Here is a 16,921-nt window from a genome sequence, read left to right on the forward strand (position 1 = left end):
AAGTGTAAAAACACATGGTGAGATGGATAAAAAAAAAAAAAGAAAGGCATCAATAATCAATATCAGGAATGAAACAGGGACATCACACAGAGCCCACACACTTTAAAAAGATGGCAAGGGGACATTATGAACAACTTTAAGCCAACTGAAAATTTAGATGCAAAGGACAAATATTTATATAGTAATGCAACCTTACCAAAGCCAACATAAAATGAAATTAAAAAGCTGAATGATTATATATAAAGATATTGAATCTGAAATTACAAACTTACCACACAAAAAAATTCTAGACAGAGAAACTCTGTCTGTGATTTTTCCAAACATAAAAGAAGCATGACCACGCCATTCTTGAAAATAGAAATAGAGGGAACATTGATGAACTCATTTGAGAAGGCCAGCATAATTTTGATTCTTGAATTTTACAAGGACATTAAAGAATTACAGGCCCTCCTCACCAATAAATATTGATGAAACTTTTTACAAACAAACAAAAAAAACCCCTTAAAACAAAAGGCTGACTGTAGATAGATAGATAGATAGGTAGATAGATAGATAGCTACTTAGATAGATAGATAGATAGATAGATAGATAGATAGATAGATAGATAGGTAGATAGATAGATAGATACTTAGATAGATAGATAGATGGGTAGATAGATACTTAGATAGATAGATAGATAGACAGATAGATAGATAGATAGATAGATGGGTAGGTAGACAGACAGATAGATGTAATTCATTACAACCAACTTGTGTATAATTCAGAAATGCAATGTTTATTAAACACTTAAAAATGAATTTATGTAACTTATCTCACGAATAGAGTGAAGGAGAATATACACACAATACCAGCATTTGATGAAATTCAGCTTCCCATTTCTTACAAAAACTCTTAGCAAACTAGGAAAAGAAGGAAACATCCATAACCTCATTGAGGAGACCTTCTAAAAACTTACAGCAAATATACTTAAATGATAAAATGTTGAAAGAATTTCCTCTAAAATTAGAAATTAAACGAGGATGCAATAGCCTCTATCACACGCCTTAATATTGTGTTGGAGTTACAAGCACAGTGACACAAAAACTCAATAAAAATGTAAATTAAAGGCCTAGTGTTAGAAGAAACAGGACTCAGAAAATGTCAAGCTATAATTTGCAGACAATATGATTGTGTTCATAGATCAGAAAAAAATAGTAAACATTTTTTACATATATCATTTTTACAGAAAGCTGAATAAGATCTAAAGTATACAACTCAGTGAATTCTTAAAAAGTGAACACACCCATGTAAATCACTCCCTAGCAAAGAAAAAGAACACTACCACAGTTCAGAAACCCTCTATCCTCCTTTTTTTATCTCCAAAGGTAATCACTATCTTAACCTTTAATGCTGAAGATTACTTTTCTGTTCTTGAATTTGTATCAGAGGAATTACATAGTAGGCATTCTTTATGTCTGCCCTCCTTCGTTCATTATTATACTTTGATATTCATCTATGTTGTTGCTTGTAGCGATAGATTGTTCACTTTTCATTGCCGTAGAGTATTCCAATGTGTTATTAATAATATTAAGAGAGAACGATGCAAAGCCATCACACAAAAGTAAATACACTTAATTCTCTATTAAAAGAAAGATATTGTACTGGGGGGAAGCCACCTATATATGAAGGCATAAGAAACATAATTAAAATGATAGAGAATTGTTGAAAATATTGTTATGAGCAAAGAGCTGCAGCCAAACGCATAGAAAAAGCAGAAGAGGGGCTATTAATGGCTGACAAGGTCAAAGTTAAAGATCAAGGTTCCAACCGGCATAAAGAGCTAGTTAAGAAATAAAATGGTAAAGTCATGCACATGATATAACAGCACAAATTCGTGCACACTAAAAATGGATTTAAATACATAAAGGTGTTAGAAAAGTTAGGAGAGAATTCTTACAGAATTGGACAGATCTAGCAGTCAAAAGTATAGGCAAGGGCAAATATAATCACGGATCGCTTCAAGAAACCACTAGGTATTTTTAGAAAGAGAAACCTTAGATGCTTTGAATAAAATATATTGGATTTCTCTTGTTTGTTTGTTCATAGAATGTTCCAAAAGTAGATCATGGCTTGACCATAAATTGAAATCTTAATCAGCTTAAAAGACAATAATTTTTACTCCAGGTTCTTTGGTCATATACAATAAAATTAAAAATATTTATTACAAGAGACCCAAAAAAATCCTAACTTTTGGAGACTAAGAAACATATTTCTAGATATGCCTTGGGTCAGAGGGGAAAATCAATAGGGAAATCATAAATTATCTGGAAAGCAGTAACATAATAAAATTTTCTACTAACTTTGGACTCAGTTTGTTCTTTTTCTAGTCCCTTGAGGAGTACAGTTAGGTTGTTTATTTGAGGTCTTTCTTGTTTCTTGATGTAGGTGTTTATTGCTATGAAATTCCTTCTTAAAACTGCATTTGCTGCATCCCATAAGTTTTAGTATGTCGTATTTCCATTTTCATTTGTCTCAATATATTTTTTACTTATTTTTTGATTTCTTCTTTGAACCATAGGTTGTTCAGTAGCATGTCATTAATCTCCATATATTTGTGAATTACCTAGTTTACTTCTTGTAATTAATTTCTAGTTTTAAATCATTGTGGCCAGAATAGATGCTTGATATGATTTCAATCTTCTTAAATTTATGAAGACTTGTTTGTCCCATAACATGTGATCTATCCTGGAGAATGTTCCACGTGTGCTTGAGAAAAATGTGTTCTGCTGCTGTTGGATGGAACGTTCTATAAGTGTCTAAGTCCATCAGACCTAATGTGTAGTTTAAGTTCAATGTCTCCTTATTGGTTTTCTGTCTGGATGATCAATCCATTGTTGGAAGTGGGGTATTGACATCCCCTACTATTATCGTATTGCTGTCTATTTCTCTCTTCAGGTCTGCAAATATTTGCTCTATGTACTCAGGTGCTTCTACGTTTTATGCTTAAATACTTTTAAATGTTATATCCTCTTGTTGGATTGACCACTTTATCACTATATAATGACCTTCTTTGTCTCTTACAACAGTCTTTGGCTTAAAGCCTATTTGGCAGTAATGAGTATAACTATCACCACTTTCTTTCAGTTTCCATTCACATGAACGTCTGTCATCCATTCACTGTCAGGGCATGTGTCCTCAAAGATGAATGAGTGCTTCGCAGGAAGTATAGAGTAAAGAGTCTTATTGTTTTATCCATTCAGCCACTCTATGTCCTTTGATTGAAGAATTTAGTCCATTTACATTTAAACTAATTATTTAAAGGTATGGCCTTAATATTGTGATTTTGTTAGTTGTTTTCCAGCTGTTTATAATTCCTGCGTTCCTTTCTTCTTCTCTCGATCTCTTCCTTTGTGATGTGATAATTTTCTGTAGTGTTATACTTAGATTCCTTTCTCTTTATCTTTTGCGTATCTACTATAGGCTTTTGCTTTGTGGTTACAATGAGGCTTACATAAAACATCTTATGTTTATAAGATATTTTAAATTTATAACAACTTAACTTCAAATGCATACTAAAGCTCTACATTTTAAATCTCTCTTCCCCACATTTTATGTTTTTGATACCATAATTTGCATCTTCAATCCTTGTGTATCCATTAACAAATTATTTGTAGTTATATTTATTTTAATACTTTTGTCTTTTAACCTTCACTCTAAATCTATAAGTGATTTAGCCACCACCATTAAGGCATCAGAGTATTCTGAATTTAACTATATATGTACCTTTACCCGTAAGATTTATACTTTCATATGTTTTCCTGTTACGAATTAGCATCCTTTTGTTTCAGCTTGAAGAAGTCCCTCTAACATTTCTTGTAAGGTAGGTCCAGTGGTGAGGAACTCTTTCAACTTTTGTGGTATTGAAAACTCTTTCTCTCTCCTTCACTTCTGAAGGACAACTTTGCTGGGTAGAGTAGTCTTGCTTGGCAGTGTTTTCCTTCAGCGCTGTGAAGATACAGCTGTCCTTTGGTATGCACAGGGGCTTCCTTCCAGGAATCCCTACAAATACCAAAATCCATGGGTGCTCAAGTTCCTTATATAAAATGGTGTAGTACGATAAACAGGGCTGGTACTCTATATCCATGGGTTTTACATCTGCTGATTCAATAAACCAAATGCAATTTGCAGTTGGTTGAATCCACAGATGAGAAACCCACAGATATAGAGGGCTGACTGTATTATGCCACTCCCCTCTGGCCTGCAAAGTTTCTGCTAAAAAATCTGCTGATAGTCTTATGGGGGTTCCCTTGGATGTAACACATTATTTTTCTCTTGCTGCTTTGAAGATTCTCTCCTTGTCTTTAACTTTTGACAATTTAATTATAATGTGTCTCTGTGTGGATCTCTTTGGATTCATCCTAGTCAGGAATCTCTGGGCTTCCTGCATCTGGATGTCTGTTTCTTTCCCCAGGTTACAGAAGTTTTCAGCCATTATTTCTTTGAATAAGCTTTCTGTCCCTTTTCTCATTCTCTTCTCCTTTTGAGGCCCCTATAGTGCAAATATTGGCCTGCATGATGGTGTCCCATATGTCTCTTGAGCTATCTTCATTCCTTTTCCTTCTTTTTTTGCTCCTCTGACTGGATGAACTCTCCTGCCCTGTCTTCAGGTTCACTGATCCTTTATTCCACTTGATCTAGGCTATAGTCAAACTTCTTCTATTCAATTTTTCCGTTCAGTTATCATATTCTTCAGCCCTGTGATTTCTGTTTGATACTTTTTTAGATTTTGTATCACTGTTGAAATTCTGACTTTGTTCATATTTTGTTTCCCTGACCTTGGTGAGCATCTTTATGACCATTATTTTGAACTTTTTATCAGATAATCACTTATCTACATTTTATTAAGGTCTGTCTTTGGAGTTTTATGTTGTTCTTTTATTCAGAATATATTTATGTGTTTCTTCCTTTTCCTTGACTCTCTGTGTTGGTTTCCACATGTTAGATAAAATATCCACCTCTCCCAGACTTGATGGAGTGGCCTTGTGTAGGAGATAAAACTTATCACTCAGACTTGCCTAAATTCTTGGTTGTCTCTCAAACTTTTGAGATTGTCTAAGCTGCTTTCTTTGTTCTTAGTATCTCTTAGTAGTTGGGGGTATACCAAGGCCTGTCAGTGTCACAAAGGGGACCTGTCCTCCCCAAAGAGGAGGATCGAGGTCAGCAGTAGATGCAGGTTTATAGGAAGCTAGACTCTCAGGCAGAAGCTTTTAAAGTATGCAAATAAACCCTTTTCAGGGAAAGACTGGGAGACGGGCATTTTTGTCTGCCTTCTGCACTAATCCCTAAGGGGATAGCTGGTTAAGAACTGTTTCTTTGTTTGCTACAGTCTTGTGTGACCTGCAAACACAAGCCCTGCTGGCCAGTAGAACAAAGCAATATAGTGATGGGTCCCTTGGGTGGCAGATGCAAAAATCAGGGTCCCAGACATGTGTGCAAGCTTCTTCCAGGAAGATACTAGCAATTTGGAGCAGGCTAGAAAGAGAATGTGGAGATGGTGTCTGCTGGCTTCCCAAGTCTCTGGAGAGGATCGCAGTTAGCCCCCAAATGTGTGCTAAATTAGAAGTCTGACCTTCAGGTAGTAACTCTTAAAATATGCAAAGAGGTCTTTTTCAGGGAAAGACTGAAAGGTGGGTGTTTCTGTCTTCTCCCTCTCTGCTGAGCCCTGGGGGGACAGCCATAGTGAGTCTTTGTGAGGTCATGATGAACCGATTCTTTGTTTTCTACAGCCTTGCAGGTCTTGGGGATGCAAGCCCCCTTGGCTTTCAGAGATAGGCATTTTGTGGACCCATCCCTTAGGTGGAAGTTTTAAAAGTTGTGGTGCTAGATGTTGGATCCAAACCCTTTGCTCCTCAGGGAGAAGCTGGAAATTGTGAGTTCTCTCCTGATTGTAGAGAGTGCCAAGGGTGGGATTTATGGTGAGAATGTGTCTCAGTCTTTCCTACCCATTTTGATGTGGGCATTTTCTCATTCCCTCAATGTGTAGGAGTTGCTCAGCTAGTTTTTTCTGGATTTCTTTAAGAGAGATTTGCTCCAAATATATCAGTGTATCCATGAGAGGAGATGAGTTCAGGAGCCTCCTATGTTGCCATCTTAGACTGGAACTCCTCTTTGGATAAACCTTTAGCTAGACTTACCAATAAAAAAATTCTTTTTGGTGAATTCTGCCGAAAATTTAAAGAAGAAATAATACCAATCCTTCTCAAACTCTTCCAGAAATAGAGAGAAGGGAACACTTCCAAGCTCATTTTACAAGGACAGCATTACCCTGATACCCAAACCAGAAAAGGACATTCTAAGAAAAGAAAATTACAGGCCAATATCTCTCATGAACATAGATGCAAAAGTCCTCAACAAATCCAATTAAAAAATACAGTAAAAGGGCGCTGACCCCATGGCCGAGTGGTTAAGTTCGTGTGCTCCTCTGCAGGCGGCCCAGTGTTTCGTTGGTTCAAATCCTGGGCGCGGACATGGCACTGCTCATCAAACCACGCTGAGGCAGCATCCCACAGGCCACAACTAGAAGGACCCACAATGAAGAATATACAACTATGTACTGGGAGGCTTTGGGGAGAAAAAGGAAAACAATAAAATCTTTAAAAAAAAAAATACAGTAAAAGGATCATACACCATGATCAAGTGGGATTTATTGCAGGAATGGAAGCATGGTTCAACATCTCCAAATCAATTAATGTGATACACCACATTAACAAAATGAAGGATAAAAATTATATGATCATCTCAATAGATACATAAAAAATTTGACAATATTAAATATCCATTCATGATAAAAACTCTCAACAAACTAGGTATAGCAGGAACATATCTCACCATAATAAAGGCAATATATGACAAGCCCACAGCTAATATCATACTCAACAGAGAAAATCTGAAAGCTTTTCTTCTAGGATCAAGAATGAGACGAGGGTTCCTACTCTCACCATTTTTATTCAACATAGTGCTGGAAGTCCCAGCTGGAGCAATTAGGTAAGAAAAAAAATAAAAGGCATCCAAAACCAGAAAGGAAGAAGTGAAATTTCCTCTATCTGCAGATGATATGATATCATATATAGAAAACCCTAATACTCCATCAAAAAACTGTTAAAACTAATAAATGAATTCAGCACAGCTGCAGGTAAAAAATCAATAAACAAAAATCACTTGCATTTCTATATACTAATAATGGACTATCAGAAAGGGAAATTAAGAAAATAATCCCATTTACAATTGCATCAAAAGAACAAAATGCTAGGAATAAATTTAAGCAAGGAGGTGAAGGGTCCATACACTGAAAACTATAGGACATTGATGAAATAAATTGAAGAAGACACAAATAAATGGAAAGATAGTCTATGCTTATGGATTAGAAGAATTAATATTGTTAAAATGTCCACACCACCCAAAGTGATCTACAGAGCCAACGCAATCCCTAATAAAATTCCAGTGGCATTTTCCACAGAACTAGAAAATACACTCCTTAAATTTGTATGGAGCCACAAAAGACTGAACAGCCAAGGCAGTCTTGAGAAAGAATAATGAAGTTGGAGCCATCACACTTTCTGATGTTAAATTACAAAGTTCAGTAATCAAAACAGTATGATATTGGCCTAAAAACAGGCACAATGGAACACAATAGAGAGCCCAGAAATAAACCCACACATACATGGTCAATTATTTTATGACGAAGGAGCTAAGACTTAAATGTAATTAAATAGATGTTATTAAAAAATAAAACTGAAAAAAACTTAGGTATCTGGAAATTTAAAACACAGCTTTGTAAGTAAACTCACAGATCAAAGAAGAAATGACAATTAAAATTTAAGTAAAACTAAATGATACTGAAAACTCCACATGTCAAAACTAAAATGATGCAACGAAAGCAGTATTTATATGAAACTTCATAGTAATGTTCTCACTTGACAAAATATATCTACCACCAACCTATAGTAAAAAGCAGGTTTAATAGTGAAACATTAACATGGTTTTCACTAAAGACTTAATATTGTTAAAATGTCCATACTACCTAAAGTGACCTACAGATTCAATGCAATCTCTATGAAAATCTCGATGGCATTTTTTACAGAAATAGAAAAAACAATTCTAAAATTCATATGGTATCACAAAGGACCATGAATAACCAAATCAATCTTAAAAAGAAGAACAAAGCTGGAACTATCACACTTTGTGGTTTCCAAATATGTTACAAAGCTACAATAATCAAAACAGTATGAGAGTGGCATAGCGACAGACATATAGATTAATGGAACAGAGTAGAGAGCCCAGAAGTAAATCTCTGCATATGTGGTCAGTTGATCTTCAACAAGGGCATCAAGAACACACAACGAGGGAAGGCTGGTGTCAGCAACAAATTGTGTTGGGAAAACTGGATATCCACATGCAAAAGAATGAATTTGGACCCTTATCTCACACCATTCATGAAAATCAACTCAAAATAGATGAAAAACTTAAACATAAAACCTGAAATTGTAAAACACCTAGAAGAAAACATAAGGGAAACTCTTAATGGCATTGGTCTTGGCATAGGCAACAAAAACAAAAATAAACAAGTAGGACAATATCAAACTGAAAATCTTCTGCACAGCAAAGGAAACCCTCCACAGAGTGAAAAGCCAACAACAGAATGGGAGAAAATATTTGCAAACCATATATCTGATAATGGATAATCTCTAGATATATAAGAATTCCCACAACTCAAAAATTTTAAAAAACTAACAGCCCAATTTAAAATATGGGCAAAGGACTTGAACACACATTTCTTCAAAACAGACATCCAAATGGCCAATAAGTACATGAAAAAATGCTCAATGTCCCTAAACATCAGGGAAACGCAAATCAAAACCACAATGAGCTCTCACTTGACACCTCTCAGGGTGACTATTATCCAAAAAACAAAAGACAATGACTGCTGGCGCGGATGTAGAGAAACTGGAACACTTGCACACTGTTGGTGGGAATGCAAAATGGTGCTGATCTGTGGGAAAAGTACGGAAGTTTCTCAAAAAATTAAAAATAGAACTTCCATACCATCCAGCAATCCCAATTCTGGGTATTTATACAAAAGAATTGAAATCAGTATCTCAGAGAGTTATCTACACTCCCTTGATCACTTCAGCACTATTCACAATAGCCAAGATGTGGAAACAACCAAACTGTCCTTTGACAGATGAATGGACAAAGAAACTGTGGTATCCTCATGCAATGGAATACTATTCAGACTTGAAAAAGAAGGAGATATTGCAACATGTGAAAACATGGATGAACCTTAAGGACATCATTATAAGTGAAATAAGCCAGTCACAGAAAGACAAATACTGTATGGTTCCACATATGAGGGGTCTAAAATAGTCAAATTCATAGAAGCAAACAGTGGAATGGTGGTCACCAGGGGCTGGGGCCAGTTTTTAACTAACAGGCAGAAAGTTTGCTCAAAAAAGATAAATAAGCTTTAGAGATCTGCTGTGAAACGTTGTACCCATAATCAACAGTAACATATCACACACTTAAAAATTTGTTAGGCGGTGGATCTTGTGTTAAGTGTTCTTTCCATAATAAAAAGTTAAAAAATGCGAAATCCTAAATATCCATTTACATAGTGTTAAATGAATGTGTTATGATTCCCCCCATACAATGGTCCACTGGAGACATTGAAAGAGGATGGTCTGGCTTTGAAAGACAATCATTACACAGTATTCCGTAAAAAAATAAATAAAATTTTAAAAATTGCAGACCTGGTGTAGAGTGTGATCATATTTCGTGAAAGAAAAAAAACAATTAGACAAAATACGCAAGCCCACCCAAGCCGCTTCCTCCCCCAACAGGTTTGGAAGTGGAGACACCAGTCTACCAGGGGTGGGGACAGTGATTGGGGTAAACAGAGGCACATCCTCAGTCTTGGCTCCAAATGCTTTCTAATTGCTTGAATTTTTCAAACATGTTTTGGTTTTATAATTTTGAAAAGCAATACTTGTCAATTATTTCACTCCACCTCCACTGATCCTCCTCCAGGCAAAGGAATACATTTGGGTGGTCTGCTCTCCCTCCTGGGGGGATCCACACAAGGTCAGACTCTGCTGGAGGGAGGACCCAGAGCAGCGCAGAGGGATCCGGAGGGGGATTTCTTCCCAGTAGATCATTTCAGCTCACAGAAGAACGGCTCACTTAAGGTAGAGGTGGGGAGGGCTGATGGGACGGTTTGGACCCAGGAGTTCGCACCTGCCACCCCTTGGGGGACAGTCCACTGAGGGCCATGGGGTCTGCTCTTAGATTCTGTTCTTGTCTCTTCTGTGGGCCCAGGGGACTTCTGGGCTTTGGTCCTTGGCCCTGCAGGTGAGGGAGGATCAGACAAAAGGTGGCGACAGGGGACTTAGGAGCACCAGGAGTCCCAGCTCACTGCAGAGGCCAGAACACAAACAAGTACACCTAATTGGCCATTTGAGGCCCCGAGTCTCAGCTGTGCCAGGTGGAGAGATCATCCCCAGCAGTGACCTCAAGGTGCCGGCAGCCTGACATGCTGCCTGGCTGGTGCAACAAGACGTGGAGGAGCTGGTGAGCTGAGACCATCCTCTCCTCTGCTTGCACCAAGACCCAGGAGCTTCCTGCAGCCAGGACCTGGAGCACCCGGCCAGACTCTCACTGGGACCCCAGGTGCCCCCTCCCAACTCTCACTTCACAGCACAGGAAGCCAGAGCTGAATGGGGAGGGGTGGTTGGGGTCCTCAGTGCCACCTGATTATCATCAGCACAGACCTGGGTCAGGAGCCTGGGCAACCCTGGGAGAACAGGTCTTGGCTCTGTGCCCTTGGGAGAGTTATGACGCTCACCTGGAAAAGGTGAGGTCAAGGCCGCCACCTGTCAGGGCTGCCAGGAGTTGAAGGAGACCATGTGTGTAAGGGAGGCAGCAGGCCTGTGATATACAGTAAGCACTCAGGGCTTGCTGTCAGCAGGGGAAGTGGTGACCACACTCCTGCCCTGGCCAGCCCTGCCCCTGGGCTGCAGGTCCATTTAGATGACAGGGACAGGGGGCCCCAGTCTCTCCTTCATCGCCTGAAATACATTTCTCAGGCTCAGATCAGTACCACCAACTTCTGAACATGTGCTACAGAGGGGCATGCGGTGTGTCAGGAATGCAGAAATAAAGTAGACGGAGTCCAGCCCCCAGGACCTCATGGTTCTGCAGGATTGCAGACACAGAAACAGGTACCTGCAATTTGACGGGACAGGTGCCATGAGAGGGGCATGACCTGGTTGCTGATGCACAGAGGAGGAAGCAATGACCTCAGCGTGGGTGATGGAGGGCACCCCAGCGGGAGACAGGAGAGCTGGTCACACCCACAGGGTGGATGCGGTAGACAAACATTGTGGGCAGAATGAGAGAATCAGAGGTTCTCCCAGGCTGGGCTGTGGTCGCCCGGCATGCTTGGAGTGGAGCCCCTTCTGGGGCTTCCATTCTGTGCATTCTTCAGATGATGGGAAAGCTGTCACCTCGTGTGCGTTAGGGAGCAGTGTTAGCTGAACTCGAGATTTTATGACTCCATGTGGGGAGGGCTGTGCGGGAAACAGAGCAAGGAGTGAACAGGCTGGAGCCCGTTAGCAAACCATGGCAATGGCTCAAGTGCGAGGTGAGAAGAACCAGAGATGATACGAGAGGTGAAGGGAGGAACGTTGGATGCAAAGAACTGGCAGGAAGCAGTGCAGGTTGGATGTCACGGGGAGGAAGTGGACTGGGTTTAGGGTGGCTGGTGATAGTGTATCCTTAACCCAGACACGAGGGCATGGACAAACACCTTTGAACATGATGACTTGGGGTTCTGGTGGGATTACCAATTGTCATTTGGAAACACATGTTTTGAGAGTGAGAGAGAAGTGAACTAGAGGCTTAATTTGCAGCTGTTCTCAAAGTGTGGTCCTTGGACCAGCATCATCAACGTCACTGAGAGACGTCCCAGAAATGCAAATTCTCAGGCCTTCCCTCAGACCCACCGATTTAAAATCTCTGAACGTGGGGACCAGCCATCCGTGTTTTGAAAGGCTCTCCAGGTATTCCAACGGGGGCTGACATTTGAGAACCACTTAATTAGGAAATGAGCTTTAGGAGACGCTGTCATTTAAGGGTGGTCTGGGAACGGGGGGCCTGCAAAGGAGATGAGAGAAGTGGTCAGAGAAATGCGACAAGAATTAGGAAAGATTATGGTTACCAACACCGAGGGCAAAATCTTGTTACAGAGGGTGGAAGCGGGATGTTAGATGCTGCTCGTTCACCCACGTGACTTGAGGCAGGGCCATTTCTGACTCCTCCTGGCATCTCTCTCACCCTTAACAAAGCAGGTGATGGGTACCTGTGAAATAAATAAAGCACACGTTTTCCTTTCTGTGTGGTTTGGGTCCATTTGGGAAGGAGGGGTGGTGGCAGATGCCCTGGGTCAGTAAGGGACAAGGCTCCTGTGGACCCCTCTCTCCAGTGCCGTAGCCTCTGGTGACAGTGAAGTGCTCCATCCCTGTTCCCTCGGCTACAACACACACGCGGAGATGTGCACGGAATTGAACAGAACAGCCAGGAGGTGATCACGAAGCAAACACCTGCACAAGCACCATCCGGGCCAAGAGACAGGAAGTCCCAGAGACTCGGATGCCCCGTGAGCCACGGATTCCTCTGGTCCCCAGAAAGGTAGGCACTGTCCTGACGTTTTAGGTCATCATGTCTACACCTGCCTTTATAGTTTTCCCATCTGAGTGTGTGTGAATCCCTGAGCATTACAGTTGCTTCCCCGGCTCTTTCAAACCTCAGCTAAGTGGAATCCTCTGGCACGTGTCCTTTCGTGTCTGCCTTCTTTTGCTCAGTGTTACACTCCTGAGATTCATCCATAGTGTTTCACATACCCGTAGTTTGTTCCTTTTTACTGCTGTATAGCATTCCTCCCGACAAATATACCATAATTCACCTGTGTCTTCTTCTGGAGTGTAGGTTTGTGTTGTTTCTCATTGGCAGCTGTTATGATTATGCTGGGGGAGACAGCCTTGTACAGGTCCCCTTGTGCACAGGTGTGTGCATTTCTGTTGGGTAAATACCTTCGAGAGGGAAAGTTAAGTCATAGGTCAGGCCAGGTATCTTCAACTTGGGTAGAAAATGCCAAACTTCTTGTGCTAATTCACATTCTCTTCTAGTTGCTTCCGTCCTTGAGAGCACTGATTATAAGCCGTCTGCTCGTTTTAGCGATTTCAGTGGGTGTGCTGCGTATCTCATTAACGTTTGAATTTGCCTTTTCTCAATGAACAGCAAGGTTGTGCCCAGTTTCAATGGTTGTTGGCCATTTGGCTATTCTTTTCCCGGCAGCACTTCTATGAGTCTTGCCTGTATTTCTGCTGAGGTTGTCTTTCTCTTGTTTGCCTGGAATTATTGATAACATTTTGCAGACAAGTCATTTATCCACTGTACATATTACAAGTATCTTTTCCCAGGCTGTGGTTTGCCTTTTCACACTCTGGAGAGTGTCTCGATTTCCACGTAGTTCTACCCACCCAGCATTTCCTTTATATTTAATACTTTTGGCTCCCTGTTTAGGAAATTTGAGAAGCCCTCCCCTGCACCGAGGCCATGAAGATCGTCTGCATTGTCCACCAGGATCTTCACTGGTTCGCTTTCAAATTTAGATCTATGCTCGACCTGTAGTTGCCTTTTGTGTACAGAGTGAGGTAAGAGCCAAATCTCGCTGTTTCACACACGAGCATCAGTGGTCCCAGATTTTCCCACTTTTCCATTGTGCTGCCTGTGGGTAAATTGGGTGTCTATATAAACTCACCATTGACAGCTCTCTCTTCTGTTCCATTGGAAGATTCTCTTTCTGGATGCCCCCACCATTGTTTCATCCCCACGTCTTCTATGTCACTATCTGGTAGAACAAATCTTCCCACCTTGTTTTTCTTCCCTAGAATGTCTTGGAAATACTTGGTGCACATTTCAATATAAATTTTAGATTCCACAAATACAAGCCACTGAGATTTCATTGACTCTATTCAGTGTGGGGAGCATTGACATTTATGCAATATTGAGTTTGCCAGTTTAAGAACCTGGCATATCCCTGCCCTGTTATTGAAATCTACTTTGGTTTCTCTCAACAGTTTTACACAAAAAGGTTTCACACACATTTGGGGATGTACAACTAAGATATACAACTATGTTCTTCTATGTGGGATGCTGCCACAGCATGGCTTGATGAGCAGCGTGTAGGTCCACACCCAGGATCTGAACCAGCGAACCCTGGGCCACCAAAGCAGAGTGCATCACCTTAACCACTATGCAACCAGGCTGTTCCCCTCCATTTTGTTTGACGAACTTAGTATAATTTGAATCTTTTTAAACATTCTGATACTCGCTTTGTGAACTAACATATGGTCCATCCTGGAAATGCTCCATGTGCATTTGAGAAGAACGTAGTCTGCTGTTGTTGGATAGTGTTCTTTGTATGTCTGTTAAGGCTACTTGGTTTATAATGTTGTTCAAATCTATTATTTCCTTGCTGATCCTTAGTCTAATTGTTCTATTCATTACTGAAGATGGAGTATTGAAGTCTTTAAATATTATTGTTGAATTTACTTTTAGTCTTGAAGGACATTTTGGTAGGAATAGAATTCTAGTTGGCAATAATTTGCTCTGGCTTCTATTATTTTTTAGTCTGATAAGAAGCCAGGTGACCATCTTACTCCTGCAGCTGACCCTTTGAAGGGACTAGGTCTTTTTTCTCAGGCTGCTTTTAAGATTTTTCTTTTTATTTTGGTTTTAAATAATTTTACTATGATGTGTCTAAGTGTGGTATTCTTTGCTTCATCGTGCTTTGATTCTGTAGGGTTCACGAATCTGTAGATTGTTATCTTTCATTGGTTTGACATAATACTTGGCCATTATCTCTTCAAATTCTGATTCAGCCTAATTAACTCTCCTCTTTTTTAGGAACTCATACTATACATGTGTCGAATCTTTCAGTATATCTCATCTTTTACCTTCATTTCTGATTTTTCCATCCTTTTGTCTCTTCATGCTTCACTCTTAATATTTATGACTGACCTGTATTCTAGGTCACAAATTTTCTGTTTAGTTATTTCTAATCTGCTATTAAACTCACCTATTGAGTTCCTAACTTTAGTCAATGTACTTTTTAAAAAATGTTGCATATGATTCTTTTTATGATTTCCACATCTCTGCTGAAATTCTTAATCTCATCTTTTATCCTTTAAACAGAATAACACTAGTTATTTTAAAGTTTATGTCCGTTAACTCCAAAATCTGAAGCCTCTGCAGATATTTCTACTGTCTACTGTTTCTGTTGTTTTAATTTCTATTGCTTTAACTCCTCAATTTTTAATCTGTGTGTCTGGCACTGTCTACGAAAATTTTTATAGAAAAAAAAGCTTGAAGTTTAGGATGATGTACCTTCCTCTTGAGCAGTTATATTTATTTCTGCAAGATGTCCAGGGCACTAGCACTCAGATCTCACCTGAATATGATTTCAGTGATTTAAATGGTCAGAGGCTGAGCTGCATACCTACCCCTTGTTAAAACGTACACCTATGGATACATCCTTGCTGGTCCCCAGTAACCAAGTACTGTCACCATTAGCTCCACAAGACCGGCAAAAACTCACTGCTTCAGCACTTGGCCTCTCAAGCTTCCTCTTCAAAATTGGCCTATGTCTCAAGGGAAAAGAGAGGCCCTCTGTCCTGGAATCCCTGGTGCTCTGTTGATCTTGAGCTTTGTTTAGCAATTCTTCACTAAATCATTGACTCTCTTACACCTTCAGTCAGTCTTGTTTTCGTTGTTGTTCATTTTTTCCAACAGTCTCTAGCGGGAAGTTTAGCTTGACTTACCTAGTCCACCATCACTGGGGGCAGAATTTCTTCTCCTGGTCTGAGGTCCAAGGGCCATGCCACGCCACGGAGATGGAAACGTCTCAGCGGCGCCTTTTCAGGAGTTTGTGCTGGAGGGGTTTGAGGGTAGCCTGGAGACCCAGGCCCTGCTCTTTGCTGTGTTCCTGGCCCTGTACCTGGGGACCGTCCTGGGGAACCTCACCATGGTCGTGGTCATCACCCAGGATGCGCGTCTGCACTCCCCAATGTACTTCTTCCTCAAGAACCTCTCCTTCCTGGACCTGTGCTACTCATCGGTCATCGCCCCTAACGCCCTGGCCAACTTCTTCTCCTCGTCCAAGGTCATCACCTTTCAGGGCTGTGCCGCCCAGCTCTTCTTCTTCTCCCTGCTGGTAACCACTGAAGGTTTCCTCCTGGGTGTCATGGCTTATGACCGCTTCATGGCCATCTGCAGCCCCCTGCGCTACCCCATCACCATGTGCCCCTCGGCTTGCTTCCGCCTGGTGCTGGGCACGTACTGTGGAGGCTGCCTCAACTCCATTGTCCAGACCAGCTTCACCTTCAGCCTCCCGTTCTGCAGCTCCAACCACATCGACCACTTCTTCTGTGACGTGCCCCCCCTGCTCCAACTGGCCTGTGCCAACACAGCCCTCAACAAGCTGATCATGTTTGGCATCTGTGGGCTCATCATTGTGAGTGTGACATTGGTGGTCCTTGTGTCCTATGGCTACATCACAGTGACCATCCTGAGGATGCAATCAGCAGGTGGGAAACACAAGGTCTTCTCCACCTGCGGCTCTCACATGACTGCAGTGACTCTCTTTGTTGGGACTGTCTTTGTCATGTATGCCCAGCCAGGAGCTGTTGACTCCATGGAGCAGGGCAAGGTGGTCTCTGTCTTCTACACCCTGGTCATCCCAATGCTCAACCCCCTCATCTATAGTCTGCAGAACAAGGACGTGAAGGAGGCCCTGGGGAGACTGAGCCAGAAACACACAGCCACGTGA

General features: G+C 40.8%; 1 protein-coding gene across 1 annotated transcript; it reads left to right on the forward strand.

The window, feature by feature from the left end:
* Positions 1-15,970: 15,970 nt before the first annotated feature.
* On the forward strand, positions 15,971-16,921 carry OR9S21 (olfactory receptor family 9 subfamily S member 21). The gene is given in 1 exon segment (NM_001391284.1): positions 15,971-16,921. A coding segment is annotated over 1 exon segment (951 nt).

Source organism: Equus caballus, chromosome 6, assembly GCF_041296265.1.
Source record: "Equus caballus isolate H_3958 breed thoroughbred chromosome 6, TB-T2T, whole genome shotgun sequence".
Classification (NCBI taxonomy): domain Eukaryota; kingdom Metazoa; phylum Chordata; class Mammalia; order Perissodactyla; family Equidae; genus Equus; species Equus caballus.